This window comes from Vanellus vanellus, assembly GCF_965231255.1.
Source record: "Vanellus vanellus genome assembly, contig: HAP1_SCAFFOLD_35, whole genome shotgun sequence".
NCBI classification, from domain to species: domain Eukaryota; kingdom Metazoa; phylum Chordata; class Aves; order Charadriiformes; family Charadriidae; genus Vanellus; species Vanellus vanellus.
The window spans coordinates 2,229,756-2,245,015 of NW_028128889.1; the positions used below are offsets into that span (position 1 = coordinate 2,229,756).

General features: G+C 51.5%; 1 protein-coding gene and 1 pseudogene across 2 annotated transcripts; one reads left to right on the plus strand and one right to left on the minus strand.

Annotated features, from left to right (window-relative positions):
- Positions 1–3,558: 3,558 nt before the first annotated feature.
- LOC309683971 (olfactory receptor 5AP2-like) lies at positions 3,559–4,551 on the plus strand (the record flags this gene model as incomplete). The annotated part of the gene is made up of 1 exon (XM_082499938.1): positions 3,559–4,551. One exon carries the CDS (start codon positions 3,559–3,561, stop codon positions 4,549–4,551), a length of 993 nt encoding a protein of 330 aa, XP_082356064.1.
- A 7,763-nt stretch (positions 4,552–12,314) lies between these two features.
- LOC309683844 (olfactory receptor 10AG1-like) lies at positions 12,315–13,250 on the minus strand (annotated as a pseudogene). The gene has a single exon. The product of its transcript is annotated as an olfactory receptor 10AG1-like (transcript).
- Between the last annotated feature and the right edge of the window lie 2,010 nt (positions 13,251–15,260).

Consider the following 15,260-nt stretch of genomic DNA (forward strand, 5'->3'; position numbering starts at 1 on the left):
AAGGAGTCAAAAACCTTGAGAATGTTTAACACCACAAACAGTTCGGTGAGGAGAGAGCTATTGGTGAGGCTTTGCAGCTCCTGGGCCCCTGACAGACTAACCAGGAGGTGTGTGTGTGGCTTAGCCCAACGATTGGCTACGTAAAGGCTGAACCTCTCTTTAAGAAGTTGTAAGAGTGTGACAGGTCAGAGCTGTAGCTTAATTAGTACCTTAAGCCCAAATTACAGCTGTGATATTGAATAAAACTTCTCCTCCTTCCCATACATCATGTGGTCAGAGCGTTCCTGGCAAAGAACCTGGTTGGCTCAGTGGGAGCAGATGGCAGGTTCTCAGGCCCATAGCTCTTCAGATGAGCTTTCCTGCAGAGGACACAGCCAGGTGGGAGGCAGGAGCAGGAAAGAAGCTGTCTCCATTGCCACCATGCACCATTGCCTGAGTGCAGCCTGTGCAGTGAAGGTTCCAAAGCAGTGAGCTGAGGGAGCCCACTCAGGGCTCCACTGGCAGCTGGATTAGATGGGAAGGGTGGGCTCCAGCTGGAGGGCAAACACCATACAGGTGGGAGTCAACAAATAGAAATGGGATGGGATAGCCTGGGCATGGGCTCCTGGGGCTGCGTCTGAGGCCTTTGGGTATGTGCAGTCTCTGCATGGAGAGAGAAACGCACCAAAAGCAATGAATGTCCAAAGAAAGGCCATAAACTGTGCTGGCAAAGGAGTTCCCCCTCTTCCTGGACCATCACCACCAGGATGAGGAGTGAATGTGCCCAGCTTGGACTGGGACCCCCAGCACCTTCCTTTCAGTGTGAGGCTCCCAAGATAAACTGTGATTCGATATCTCATGTCTATGGGAGCAACAGCACAAACATCTGTGTCCTTTGGGCCTCCCTCTCCTGCCTTTCCAGCCAGGGCAGAGGAACAGGAGAGGGTTCTCCCAAAGTGGAAGCCCACCAGGACTGAAAGGAGCCATGCCCACTTGCTCCCCTTGGCTAGCAAAGGAGCAAGGGAGGCCCCTGTGCACCTCCTGTGCAGGAGAGAGGACTCCTATCTGGAAGGACATACCCACCCCTCTGCTGCCTTCAGCTGCCAACAAAGCAGGTCCCTCTGCCTCAGAAGGTCTGAGGCTTTCTCATGCTGTGTGAGCTGATGCAGTCATCTGAAGGGAACTGAGGTGAGTGCAATTTCTGGGGATTTTCTTGTTCTGCTCACCAAATTCAGAGCAGCTCCTGGTTCAGTTTCCCTGCCTCAGTTTACATCGTGTTTCTGGGGGGTCAGCAGTGCCTGAGGCTGTTGACACAGTCTCCACCATCTCAGAGCTTCCATCCCACCAGGGAGACAATTATACTGATTCTACTCTCTGCAAATCCTCAGGGGCGACACGCTACAGTGGAAACCTTTAGAGTCTCCTTTCTGCTATAAACCCGGGCAGACTTGAGAGATGAGGGAGCCTTCAGGTGCTGCTGGAGACTCACCTTAACAGCTGCTGGGAGAAGAGGGCAAGGGCAGACTGAGGAATGAGCCCTGGTTCAGGGCTTGTGGTGAGGTCCAAGAAGTGAAGGTCATGGTAAGGAAGAGGCAGAAGGTAAGACGCTGAACTTGGACTTCATTGCCATGATCCATCAGAGCTGATGTCAGTGCTTCATGACGAGGACTGCAGGTTTGTGATGGGTGTGCGGGGGGCTGTTTAGGTCTGAGTGTTATTAGTCAGGCTGCTGGGTCTTCAAAGACAATAAATGAGAGCATCGAGATAAGAGTTTCAGCCCCGTCCTTTCCTGCATGTCTTCCCACCCCAGCTTCCACCTTCCACCAGAAAAACCCGGGCCCCCGGCTCTGCACAGTGACATCCCAGGGACAGCCCCGGGACACTTTCCTTCCTTAGCTGGGAAGGCGGGAGAGCATTTGGGTAGGTTGTGTGGGGCCACATTGCCTGTGCCCTTCACTTCATCCTTCACGGGGCTACTTCAATTGTCTCAAGATTTGGTTATTTTTTTTGTTGTTGTTGTTGATGGGTTTTATATGTTTTCTCACTCTCAGAATTAGGATTATGACCATGTAGTTTTTGGGTTTTTTTCCAGCTCTCAGCTTTGTCACTCCCCTGCAGTGGAGAGGGCTGGGGGTATCAGGCATTCTGAATAGTTTTTGGCAAACTCTCGGCACAGTTCCTTTGATTATCACCGCTGGAATAAGTGCATTCCAGCCCAAGAGGTGGGTGTGAGGCCCTTGGAGGGCACTGCTGTTGCACAGAGCTGTGTTTGTTGGGCATGAGCTTTCTCCAATCATGCGCTGAGGCATGTCCTGGCATTGCCAACGCCCCTGACCCTGATCGTATCCCACCTCAGCCCCAGCACCCTGCGGACACCCCGCTTAATGTCCTGCTTGCCCAGGCAGCCCCTCAAGCACAGCTGGCCATGCCGAAGTCCTGCTGCTGGGCTGGGATCTGCAGGCAGGCATCCTCAAACCCCTCAGGAACCACTGCTCGTGAGGGAAAAATGTGAAGCAACAGGTTCTGCCCAGCAGCTCCCAGTCACAGAGTCACAGAGCGGCTGGGCTTGGAAGCCACCCCAGCATATCAGCCTGTTCAGCCCCCGCTTCCTAAAAGCAGAGTCAGCTGAGGCAGGTGGCTCAGGACCATGCCCAGTCAAGTTTTTAATAGCCACAGGGATGAAACCTCTGCAGCCTCTCTGGGCAGCTCTTCCAGTATTTCACCACGCTATCTTTAAATTCCAATTTCCTGTATTTCAATGTGTTCTTTCTTCTTGGAACCACTGAGGAGAGCCTGGACTTGGCTCCTTTTGCCCTCCCATCCTTCCTCCCTGCACAACCTCTCCCATGTGCCTTGGCTCACTCCCAGTAACCCCTTCCCTATTTTGGGTTTTTTTTGATCCCTTCCTTGTCACTTTTTATGCCACATTTTGACCCGCAATGTGGTTTTCAGCATGCTCTCTGGCAGTCCCCCAGCACAGTGCTTTGGTCATCTGAGGCAGTAACTCCTGACTTGCGCTTTCTCAATAGGAGGGATTTGCCTGTTGGGTGGTGGGGAAGGAGTGGGGTGGGAATCCTTTCCTCCTCATGGGAGTGTTTCAGAGAGCTGTGGCCACTCACCTGCAATGTGCCCATCCCTTGCTTTGGCGGAAGGGTGGTGTCTGCCATGATGCTTCACACACTGGGCTTTTTTGGAGAGCAGGGTTTATTTTCTCTGGCACACTTTGTCTTTCCTGAGAGAAGAAGGATGTTGATCCTCAACACCTATAGCACATCTTCCACAGGCGTATGAAAGTTATGTGTTTCTGTGTGAGCAAATGCATATCATAGATTTATTGCACAGTGAGAAAGAAGAACTTCCATTGGGCAGATGGCCTCTAGAATCTGCAGACGGCCTTCTGGGTTGAGCATTCTTTACCTATCAGGAAGAACATTTGTTTTTCTACTTTCACGAGGCATGAAACACAAACTCATGTGAAGAGAATAACGCCCTACACAAAAAATTATTGAAGGTAAACACTGAAATGTGTTTCTTTCTCATAGGTCCTCTTTGGAGGAACTGAAAGATAAGGAAAGTTGCATGGCCAAAGGGGAAAGGGACAACGGGACATCATCCACCGATTTTGTGCTGCTGGGAATAAGTGATGTCCCCACACTCCAGAACCTGCTCTTTCTCCTCTTGCTTATGATCTACTCAGTCACCGTATTTGGGAACATCCTCATCGTTGTGCTGGTGGTGGCAGACCGGCACCTGCACACCCCCATGTACTTCTTCCTGGGCAATCTGTCCTCCTTGGAGACCTGCTACAGCTCCACCATCCTGCCTCGGTTGCTGGCCAGCTTCCTGACTGGGGACAGCAGCATCTCTGCACACAGCTGCCTGGCTCAGTTCTACTTCTTTGCTTCCTTTGCCACTACTGAGTGTTACCTGCTGGCGGCCATGGCCTATGATCGGTACTTGGCCATATGCCAGCCCTTGCTCTATGCAAGCCTCATGACCTGGAAGGTCTCTGTACACCTGGCAGCTGCCTCTTGGCTATGGGGATCACTGCTGCTGGTGGTAGTCACAGTTTTCTTTTCCCAGTTGCAGTTTTGTGGCCCCAAGACGATTGACCACTTCTTCTGTGAGTTTACTCCATTGCTGGAGCTTGCCTGCAGTGACACCAGAGTGTTGACATTCATTGGGCTCATCTTTGCCTTCCTGGACTTAATCTTTCCCTTCCTTTTCACACTGGGCTCATACGTGTGCATCATAGCTACCATCCTGAGGATCCCATCCAGCATGGACAGGCAGAAGGCCTTTTCCACCTGCTCCTCTCACCTCACCATTGTCACTCTTTTCTATGGCACCCTCATCCTTGTCTACATGGTGCCTAGAAGAGGCCCTCTGAGGCAGCTCAACAAAGTGTTCTCCTTTTTCTACACTGCCCTCACACCCCTGGTCAATCCCCTCATCTACAGCCTGCGGAACAGGGAGGTCAGGGAGGCAACCAGGAAAATAATCCGGAAGGCTCTGGCCTGCACCCACAGCTTCCTTGGTGGCACAGGCAAAAGACACTTCTTGTTCCTTTGAATAGGAAAGCTCTAGACACCAATTGGTTCTTCAGACGTGCATGCTACTTGTGAAGTGGCAGAGGGAAGAAAGAACAAAGTCCTTTTAGAGAAATACTATTGTTTAGATAGCAATGTTGAAAATGTCTTGGGTTTGCTTTTCCCTTGATAATAAACACCTTGGTAGGCTTACATTTGGGAGCTGTTAAAGTGTTAAAGATTTCTTTGTTGATGGAGATAAGAAAAGATATTTGGCCTAATATGTGAACATTTTCTAAGGGCCATCACGAGGGCATCTTTCTTGCTGTGGGGTCCCAGGGTTAGAGTTATCTTCCCCCAGTGGTGCACATTTCAAGAGCATGAATCTTGCATGGCAGCCACTAATGAAGGTCTGCTTTCATTGCACTGCCAAGGAAAAATGGGCCATTCCTATTGGGTGGATCATGTCGAGTACAACCATGCACGTCTCCTCATTCCACTGGCCAGGCCCTGCTGCAGGCATGCCTCAGGATCCAGCTGGGGATGCAGCAGCTCAGCAGCTGAGTGAGAAGCCTTTGCTTCTCTTGCTGCAAAGGCAGGTGGAGAGGCTGGACTGACACAAGCACTTCCTCTTTATGAGGGCTAACACAAGATCATCACCTGCATCTCCCTCCCTCCACCTTTCCCTCCCCTCTTCCCAGGGAAATGAGCAAATCCCTGCTCCAGCTGTGATACTCTGGCTCCAGCTCAAGGTCTTCACTCTTCACTGGGACGCCCCCTCCCTTGCCCCATCTCCTCCATTTGTGGAGGATCAGGCTTTCCACCTCAGCCCTCCTTCCCCACTGGAAAGCTTTGACCCAGTGTAGGGGGTCTGGCTGGGATGGAGCTCATTTTCTTCATAGCAGCCCGTAAGGTGTTGTGTTTTGGATTGGGGACCAAAACCATGTTGATAACACCCCCCTGTTGTAGCTTTTGCTGAACAGTGTCTGCACAGCATCCAGACTGTCTCTGATTCTCACACTGCTCTTACAGTGAGTAGGTTGAGAGTTTACAAGAAGTTGGGAGGAGACACAGCAAGGACAGCAGACCAAACAGATATGCAATGCCGTATAGCATCATGCTCAGCAATAAAATTGGAGGGGAGGTGGTTTTGGGTGGGTAGCCATTGCTTGGGGACTGCCTGGGCATTCGTGTACTTGTGGAAGGTGGTGTTTGACTTTACATCTCTTACTATCTTCTTGTTTATTTATTTTTTATTCCTTCTTCTTTTTATTTCCTTTGCGTATTAAACTATATTTATCTTGACCCATGACTTTCCTGACTTTTGCTCTTCCTAGTCTCTGCTCCCATTCCACTGGGGTGAGGGGTGAGTCAGTGAGGGAGCGGCTGTGTGAGGCTTCACTGACAGCCATGACCAACCCACCCCACCCAGTTTATCCAGGGCCGAGGGCAGGGATGGTCATTGCACCCTGGTTCTCCACAGATCTCAACTTTTTCAGTGGCCTGTGCTATGGGAGCCAGTATGTCAATGGCCTTTGCCTCCAGGGCACACTGCTGACTCCTCCTCAGCTCCTTCACCAGTACACGTGTCTTTTCTCCTCTTCTCCCTGTGACTGCGGGGATAAGCTCGCAGTACAACTGGGATCCATTAGACACAAATGTTGGTTTTAAATGCTGCCTTCTATGTGAGCAGGGGCTGCAGAGATGCTGCATGAGCTCCTCATCGGCTCTTTAGGCTGCCACATGTATGACAGGGCTGATGGCATCTATCGTTCCTCTGGAAAGGAGTCTGGAGGGGTGAGGAGAGGATGGGGATTGTGCACGTTCCCTGGGGTGGGCAGTGAATGGAGACTCAGAAGAGTGATCACGGTACAGAGCCAGGTCTCATGGAGAAGGAAGCAAGGTGTGAAAGGTGGACAAGAGATGAGCTGGTCTGTGCCACAGTCCCTGGACACCCTGGGGAAGCTGCCCCAGGGCAATGGGGAGCAAACCAGCCCCGCACCCTGACCACTTCCACCTCTGCCCATACACCCCAGGCCCAGGGAGGGACCTTTGCTGCACGGCCAGTTCCATCCTCCTGCTGGGCTCAGTGCCTGCAGGGGGCATGGCCAGACCTGTGCAATCTCTCCTGGCCTAGATGCAGAGACCCTGCAGCAGAGCTGTCTGCACACACCAACGTGGGATTCAGCTGGGGTTGGGCAGGGGCAGGCACTGGTGGGAGGGAACAAACAGGGGACTACTTGGGGAAGAAGGAGAAAGGGCTGCCATGGGGACTGTTTAGGGGTAACATTTATCCTGCCCTGAATGCACCCTGGTCCATGTGGTGTTGGAGGCCATGTGGGGCAGTGGGAAACCCACACACTGGACACAGCAGTCCTGATGCGGTTCCCAGAGGGAAAGCATCACTGCCCTTTCCCTGCTGCCTCTGAATTTGCTAATGCAGCCCAGAATGCTGTTGGCATTCCCAATCCTAAGGGCACGCTGCTCCCTCCTCTCCCACTTGCTGTCCACCCACCCTCTTTGCAGAGCTGCCTTCCAGCCGGTCATCCCCAGCCGGGCCTGTTGCATAGTGTTGTCCCAGTGCAGTGGCAAGGGGAACATGGCATTTGTCTTGGATAAACATATTCCACCCAGGCAGCCCCTTTCACCAAGCCGTCAAGGACTACTGCATCCACCTCACCCCCCATCCCAAGGGCCCATCGTGTTGTTGTAAAAGGCATTCAGGTTGGTCAGGCACAGTTTGCCATTGTTGAGGTAATGCTGGCAGTTCCCAATCCCCTTCTTGACCATCAAGGTCTTGGGAATGGCTTCCAGGAGGATTTGGTCCATCACCTTCCTGGGGACGTAGGTCAGGCTGACTAGACTGTAGTTCCTTGAATTTCCCCTTGGCTCTTCATGAAGATGGGTGGCATGTTTGCCTTCTGCCAAGCATCAGGAACCTCCCTGAGTTCCATGGCCTTCCCAGGATGAGAGAAGCAGAGAGACAATGACTTTGACCAGCACCTTCAGCACCCTTGGCTGCAACTCTTCATGTCTGTATGAGTGAGAGTCGCGTAGGACCAGTCAGCTCACTGACACTCTCTCCACATCCCCTTGGTCACCAGGCACCCTGCCCCACTCAGCAGTGCCACCACAACTTTTTGCCGCCCTCTGGCTGCCAACACTCTTACTGAAGCCCTTCTTGCTACCCTCTGCCTCACCCAAGCAGTGCCCATCCTGGGGGAAGCTCTGCCCTGTGCCTGGGGAAGGTGGACAGACAAGGACCAGGGAAGGCTGGAAGAAGACAGGACAGCTCTGCAAAAGGCCAAGGGGGAACGCATTGCTGAAGTTGGGGCTTGAACCTGGGGGTCATCAGATCAAACTTTCCTAGCTCAGCTCCTTCTGCCCTGCCCCAGGAGCCCTTGTCTTGGTGCCAGCCCTGCCTGAGCTCAGACAGGCATGCGAGAGGTGTGCTCCTCAGGGAGATATTGTGACTAGTCCCAGCTAAACCCCACAGATGGGACCTGCCCTCTCCCTGCCCATCCCTGGTCCCATCTCTCCAAGGGCACTGGAGCTGCCTCAGGCTCAGGCCATCTTGCACACCTCTCGTGGGATTTTAAATGCCACCATGTCCTGTTCGCTGCAGCCACGTGACACTGACCTTCTGTGGAAGAGCTCACGTACCCATGGTCCCACGGTGCTGGTGGGTCTATCTCAAATATTCCCTCCAGAAGTCCACCACAGGCAAAATGGTCCAGCAGGCCCTCCTCCCACATCAACCCTCTCATCTAGCTGGGTCCATCCCCAGAGGAACAGAGAAGTGGCAGGATCTGACAGTCCTCTTTCCAGTGCTGAGGCAGGCACTGGGACAGCGCAGTGCTTCCCCGTGCATGAGCGCCTCACAGGTGCTGAGCACATCATCTCCCTCAGAAGTGAGTGCAAGCCGAGCAATCCCGTGTGGGATTTGACAGGATGGGCAGGGGCAGGCACAACAACGAAAAGGAAATGCAGATGAGGAAAACAAAAATCTAAAAAGAAAATGAAAATCTAAAAGGGGTGGGGTGGGAACCCCAAACTGAGGCTAGAAAAGGCATGTTCCATGGCGTGGGGAACTAAACCCTCCAGCAGAGCACAGGACACACTGCAGAGCAATAAGCCCAAAGGCTGGGATTTCTCCCAAACCTCCTATGTGGCATAAAAGCACAAGATCTTGAATTCAGGTTGGGAGGGGGATGGCCATCACAGGGATTGCTGTCACTGGAGTTGTCAGAGATGGGAGCATACCAGTGACTCTCTTTGTCTTCTCCAAGAGCCCTAGCCTTCCCTTCCTGCCTCTTCCCAGACCCCTGTCTCTCCCTGTCGGCTCTGGGACGCCCAGCTCTCCCCCTCTTTACCTGCCTGTTCCATCCACCCTCTTCAGGAGCTTTTCTCCTACCGACTTGTCAGTAGGGCTGGGCATGCTGCTCGATGGGTCTGTGTGTGGCCACATGGGTGAACATGTGCTTCTCCCATACAAATTGTGTCTGTCCTCTCCACCTCCTTCCCTCTCAATAAAACCAATTTGAAAGTGAACACCATTTGGCTACGTAAAAATGTGGACAATGTTGTTCCCCATACCCACAGCCAAGCTGTGCAGTTGTGACCAAAACCAATTTGGTTTCTTCTCCCTGTGGCCACCTCCCACGCCTTCCAGCTCATGTCCTGCTTCTCCTCACATCCTTGTGTCATGGGCCATGTTGTGGCAGACACTCACCATTTCAGGAAAGATCACCACATGCACGGGCAATGAAAACGTGTCTGCTTTGGTCTGCAACGAGCTCTGCCCTTTCCTAGGAGGCCTTTGTACCAGCAGCAACTGCTGTGCTGTGCCCATCCTCAGTGCTACATGGACAGCTGGGGAGAGGGCAATGGAGCTCCCTGTTTTAATGGACAGTGTTCCGCACAGGGACACTGCCAAGCCCCAAAGAGCCACGCACCCAACTGCTTCCATTTTTCACGGCAGTGTTTGCAGCACCATTATCACGGCAGTGTTGCAAATTTTCTTGCTGAAGCCACAGGACCAGCAATGTTGAGCTGGGAGAGACTTTCCAGGATCCATCCCTGCCTTGCCCCTGAGGAGGATTTTCTAGTGCAGGAGTGAGTGAAAAGCCCTCTGAGCAACTGCATTCTATTTATTCTACAGGAGACACAGGGGGATGTGAAAGGCCCATGAAGTGTTGGTGTTGTGTGTGGCTGCTGATACAGTCAGTGCTTTCTCACTGTAGTGCAGGGTTGGGGTTCACACCATCATTCGGTTGTGTTTTCAGGCCAGGAAAGCATGTTCTTCAGCACTGTACCACTGACGTGAGGGTGGCTGATCCCTGTGCACACACAGGGTCACTTGTCTACAATGAATTTCACCTGCCGTGTGATTGCGTAGTCATTCAGTCTTAGTAGGTCTTAGGCAGATGCCAGTGCACACCCCTGCAGACCTCCCCTCCACTGTGAGAACTGACCTGTCTGTCCTTCCTTTCTTTTCTTTCTCCCTCCCTCCCTCCCTCCCTCCGTCCTCCTCTCTTTCCCTTCTCCCCTCCTTCTCTCCAAGTGTTGTTGTGGAACGGTGAGGAGTCCAGCCCATCCATCAGGCCACTGCAGAGTTGGTGGGGACCAGCTGGTGGAAGCAGGGCAGGCTGTCAAGGAGGAACTTGGAATCACATTCCAGAAAAGCAGACAATGTTTTCGGAAAGCCAAAGCTTCCTCAGACTTGACCCTTGAAGGGGACATCAAGGGTAAGATGGTGAGCTGCTACCACTTCCTTAACATGGAAAGAATTAACAAGGACAGTGTAGGGCTAGCTGCTCAGCTGGGTGGAGAACCTACTAACAGCAGACCCAGATAGGTCTGAAGAACTCAAGGCCTCCTTCTCCCGACTCTTCAACAACATGTCCCAAGCCTTTTTGTGTAGGGTCACGTCTCCAGAGGAGAAATACAACCAGCAGTGGATGAGGGTGCGGTCAAGGATTACTTCATGAACTCAGCGCATGCAGGTCTGTGGGGATGAACAGACTTCATGGGAGTGTGTTGATAGCTGCTGCTTTCACTGCGAGGCCATTGTCTGTCACTTTTGGAAAGCCATGGTGATGGGAGAGGTCCCTGGTGAGTGGACCCATGGCCACATTGCACCCATCTTTGAAAAAGCACAGAAGTTCAACCTGAGGAACCCCAGGCTTTGATGAGAGTGTGCTATTGAATGAGTCCTCTGCAGGTGACATTTCTAGTCACATAAGGGAGAAGAAGGTGCCCAAGAATGGTCAGTGTGCTTGTATAGTCAGGGGAAATCATGCCTCATCAGGCTGATTGCCTTCATGATAAACTACCTGTATAGAGGACTAAAGTGGATGTCATTTGCCTCAGCACAGGAAGACTTTTGACACGGTGTCCCTCAATATTCTTGTATTCAAATTAGTACGCTAGAGTCTGGATGGGTAGACAACCAGGTGGGTAAAGCACCAGTTGAGTGATTGGGCTGAGAGAGCATTAATGAAGAGGTCATACCTCCCTGGATGGGCAGCAGAGGGGTCTTTCCTGGACCTTGTGCAGTTTTTAAGTCTTGGCTCTGCAGTGTCCAGATGTGGGGTCTCTAAAATAACTGCCTCCCAGGGCTCTTGTTCTACTCGCTGACTGCTCTGGTGTTGTGGGTTAACCCCGGTGGGCAGCAAAGCACCACAGAGCTGCTCACTCCTTCCCCCCACCTCCTGTGCCCCCAGTGGGATGGGGCAGGTAGAAACGAAGTATACAAGCAAGAAAACTTGGGTTTGGAATTTTAAAAGATGTTTAATAAGTGAAGGATAAGTGGAAGAAGTGAGAAATAAAGGAAAACAGAACAAGTGATGCAACAGCAATCACTCCCTACCTCCCATGGGTAGTGGGATGCACAGCCAGTACCCGAGACAAAGGTGGCTAAATTCCCGAAAGCTCCCACTTTTCCCTTTTATTACTGAGTATGATGTCATATGGTAGGGATTATCTCGTTGGTTAGTCGAGGTCATCTGCCTGGTTGTGTCCCCTCCCAACCCATTGCGTCCCCACCAGTCTGTTCCCTGAGAAGGCGCTGATGCTGTTCAGCAAGAGCTAGAACATCAGCGTGGTACACACTTTGTCTGCACAAAGAGCAGAGAGCCCCCTCACCCCAGAAACTTGCTGGAAATGAACTTTAGTAAGGAAACAGGACAGGCTGGAGAGATCAGTCGCAGGCAGCTAATTATACGACCAGCCAACGCTTTACATGTGACCAGCTCTTTTTAAACCCTTTTCCCTCTGTTTCCCATGTTTGTTGCTCCCCAACCCACCTTGATCCCTTCCTTTCCTTTGCCTTTGGTCCTTTCCTAGACACGCCATGAGGAAGTGCAAGATGACTTTCAGATCTTTAATTATCCTAAGTTGATTCCATCCAAGGACACTCTGGATACTCAATGGGGTCTAGCAAACGATTTCTCAGCCTGAGGGTACTCATCTTCTCACGGAATGCGTCACCCTCTCATCCCTCTTGACTGCTTTGACTATTTTCCTTTCAAGGTACTGGCAGCTTGGGCAGACACAGCCGGAACAAGCGATTTGCAGTCAACTCTCCAGGGGAACTTAGGATGTTCTGGAGTAGGAAGATATCGAGGTGGAGCTACCCAAGATGGCAGGAAGGCCCCAGCAGAGCTATCGCCTTCCTGAGGAGGATCATAGCCAGGCAGGACACCAGTTTTCTCTAAGCTAATATGGGACACCTGTGTTCACACAACCAAACACCTTGTGGGGGCTTTTGGTACTGTTTCAGCTTATTTCACAAACTCTGCAGTATCACTTTCTCCATAGGAGTCTCTTCAGGGCAATACTCACTTCCTTATTCCTCAGGCTATAGATGACAGGGTTAAGCACGGGGGTCACAGCTGTGTAAAACAGGGCAAGGTATTTGTCAGTGTCTGCAGGGTCTCTTGACCGTCCTTTGAAGTACACAACCATCGCGGAGCCATAGAAGAGAGTCACCACCCCGAGGTGTGAGGAGCAGGTGGAAAAGGCTTTGCGTCTGCCCAGAACTGAGGGCATTTTCAGGATTGCCCTGACAATTTGCGTGTAAGAAACAACTCTCAAGGAAAAGGGAAGGACTGCAAAGAGCAGGATGATGGTGTGCAGCATCACTCGGTTCCAGAAAGTGTCTGCACAGGCGAGTTGCAAGAGAGGGGGCACGTCACAGAAGAAGTGATGAAGGGCATGGGAGGCACAGAAGGGCAAAGTGAACACCTGGTACGTCTGCCCTGCCTGTACTGGTATGACAGCCAGCCATGACCCCACTACCAGTGTGACACAGAGCCTCCCATTCATGATGAGGCCATAGTGCAGGGGGTCACAGATGGCTACATAGCGGTCGTAGGCCATGGCAGCCAGGAGAAGGCTTTCGGTGCTTCCCAGCAAAACCAGGAAATACAGTTAGGCAGCACAGCCAAGGAAGGAGATCCTGCCGTCTCCCGTCAGGAAAGCCAGCAGCATTTTTGGCAGCGTGATGGAGATATAGCAGATTTCCAGGAAGGATAAATTCCTCAGGAAGAAATACATGGGGCTGTGGAGGTTTGGGTCTACCAAAGTGATGAGCACGATGAGGCCATTCCCTACGAGGACCATGAGGTAGATGATCAGGAAGACTGTGAAGCACAAGTCTTGCAGGTTGGCCTGGTCAGAAAATCACAGAAGAAATCCAGGTCCGGCTGTATGATTCTCCAAGCCTTTTCTTTGGGGCATTTTCCGTCTACAGAGAAATGCAAACAACACACTCACTGGACAGTGGCAGTGGCCCATCCACCATCCCACACCCCTCAAGCACAGCGAAAGACTGCAGACACCAGCGCAGGTGTGACTGCAGTGTTAGCAAAGCCCCAACAAGATCTGCATGGCCGTACGGGAGTCTACCACCAGGTGCTTGTTGAGAAAAGGCTTCTAAGAGGAAAACAGAACAGGGATGTTCAGTCCAAATCATGGAGTTTGGCAGTATGGACCGGAAAAATGTGTCTTTCCTTCTTGGGAGGAGATGTTCTAAAAAGCATTGCCTGGTGATAGATGAGGGAAAGGAAGGGAAGGGAAGGGAAGGGAAGGGAAGGGAAGGGAAGGGAAGGGAAGGGAAGGGAAGGGAAGGCAAGGCAAGGCAAGGCAAGGCAAGGCAAGGCAAGGCAAGGCAAGGCAAGGCAAGGCAAGGCAAGGCAAGGCAAGGCAAGGCAAGGCAAGGGTAGGGCAACACCAGATTTCACTCTTAGATTGTAGTGAGAGAGATTTACCTCAGCTCTTCTGAGACATAAGAACTCATCTCCTGAAGCTGTGTCCACACACGGTGAGCAGGGAGACATGCTTTGGATCCAAATTTTTCATTTCTACATGGCTGACAGGTGAACTCTGTCAGAAAGAAAACAAACTTCTCTCTGTCCATGAATCAGAAACATTGATGGGGCATTTCAACACATCAGAAAAAGTGCTATTTGTGCATCTATCCCAATCCCTCAGGGTGCTAAAAGGAGCCACTGTGCAACACTGTCTCAAAGAGCTTTCAATGCATCCCAAAACAAAGGTGATCAAAGGCAGAAGAGTGGAGATTAGAGGGTGATCTCCCAAGGTATCTGGTTTTCCTGAAAAGGTCAGGCTTTTATGACTTCTGAAGGAGCTCTGTGCAGTTCCCTGTTCCTGACCTTGCTGCTCTGTCGCATGGATTTATGGCAGTTTACTGAGGGCTCGGTCGCTCTGATGCCAAGGCAGAGATGTTTCCCAGGCCCCTGGAAGCCCTTGCAGAGCCAAGCGATGCTCTCATTGACTGGGAAACTGAGCCTTCCCCTCTGCATTTCCCACAGCACACGGACTTCTGGTGGATCACACCGGAAGAACGTGAGCCATTAACAATCAGCTCTGCAGTAGCAGGTTGCTCCTTGTGAATAACAGACTCAAACAAAGGTTTTTTAAAAGTTTCGATTTGATGTGGAGAAGGTATGTTCTCTTCAAGACTGAAGGTGCTGGCTGCGTCTCTGCAGCTCTCGCTGACTGCCTTCCAGAAGTCGTCTTAAACTCTGATGTATCGATAATGAGAAGAGCTGGTTAGAAAACATGTCATAAAAGCGTTCCCATTAGCCAAGTGAAAAACACACCATGTTTGGTCCAAGAGGTCGCTTGAATTCACAGACACCCAGTTTTAAGAGCATGATTTTTTTTTCTTTTGTTTTTAATATTCTCTTCCTACTGTTCCTGCCTATTTTGGTGAGTTTTATCCATGGAGTTCTCTTAGAGCTGCCCTTTGAAATCTCCAAGAGAAAATCAGGGTTTATGTGAGGGAAAAGTGGCCATGATCTCTTTCCTAATCTCACAACTTATGCACGCCAATGCACAGGAGCATTAAATACTTTTATTTCCTGAAATACTGTCAGATATTGCATTTAGTGTACACAAGTTTTTAACAGAAAGCAACCGCTTATAGGCAGCTTTTCCATAATCAGCATTGTCTGCTCCTTTCACTCCCCTCCCCCACCCAACCCTACAGCATCTTCTTTCTCAGCGCTTCACAGGATCACGCACAGTGCATGGTTTGGACCGGCTTTGGCGTGGGAAACTGCTGGAGGACTCTTTACCCGGGGACTGTCTCAGCAGCAGCGTTTCTCCAAGCTGAACCAAACCTGCTCCTCTGAGCCCAGCCGAGCCCCACAGATGCCTGCAGCTGCCGTGGCAGTGGCTGTGCTGCCACGGGCTCTCAGCACTTCAAAGCGTGCCAAAAGGGAG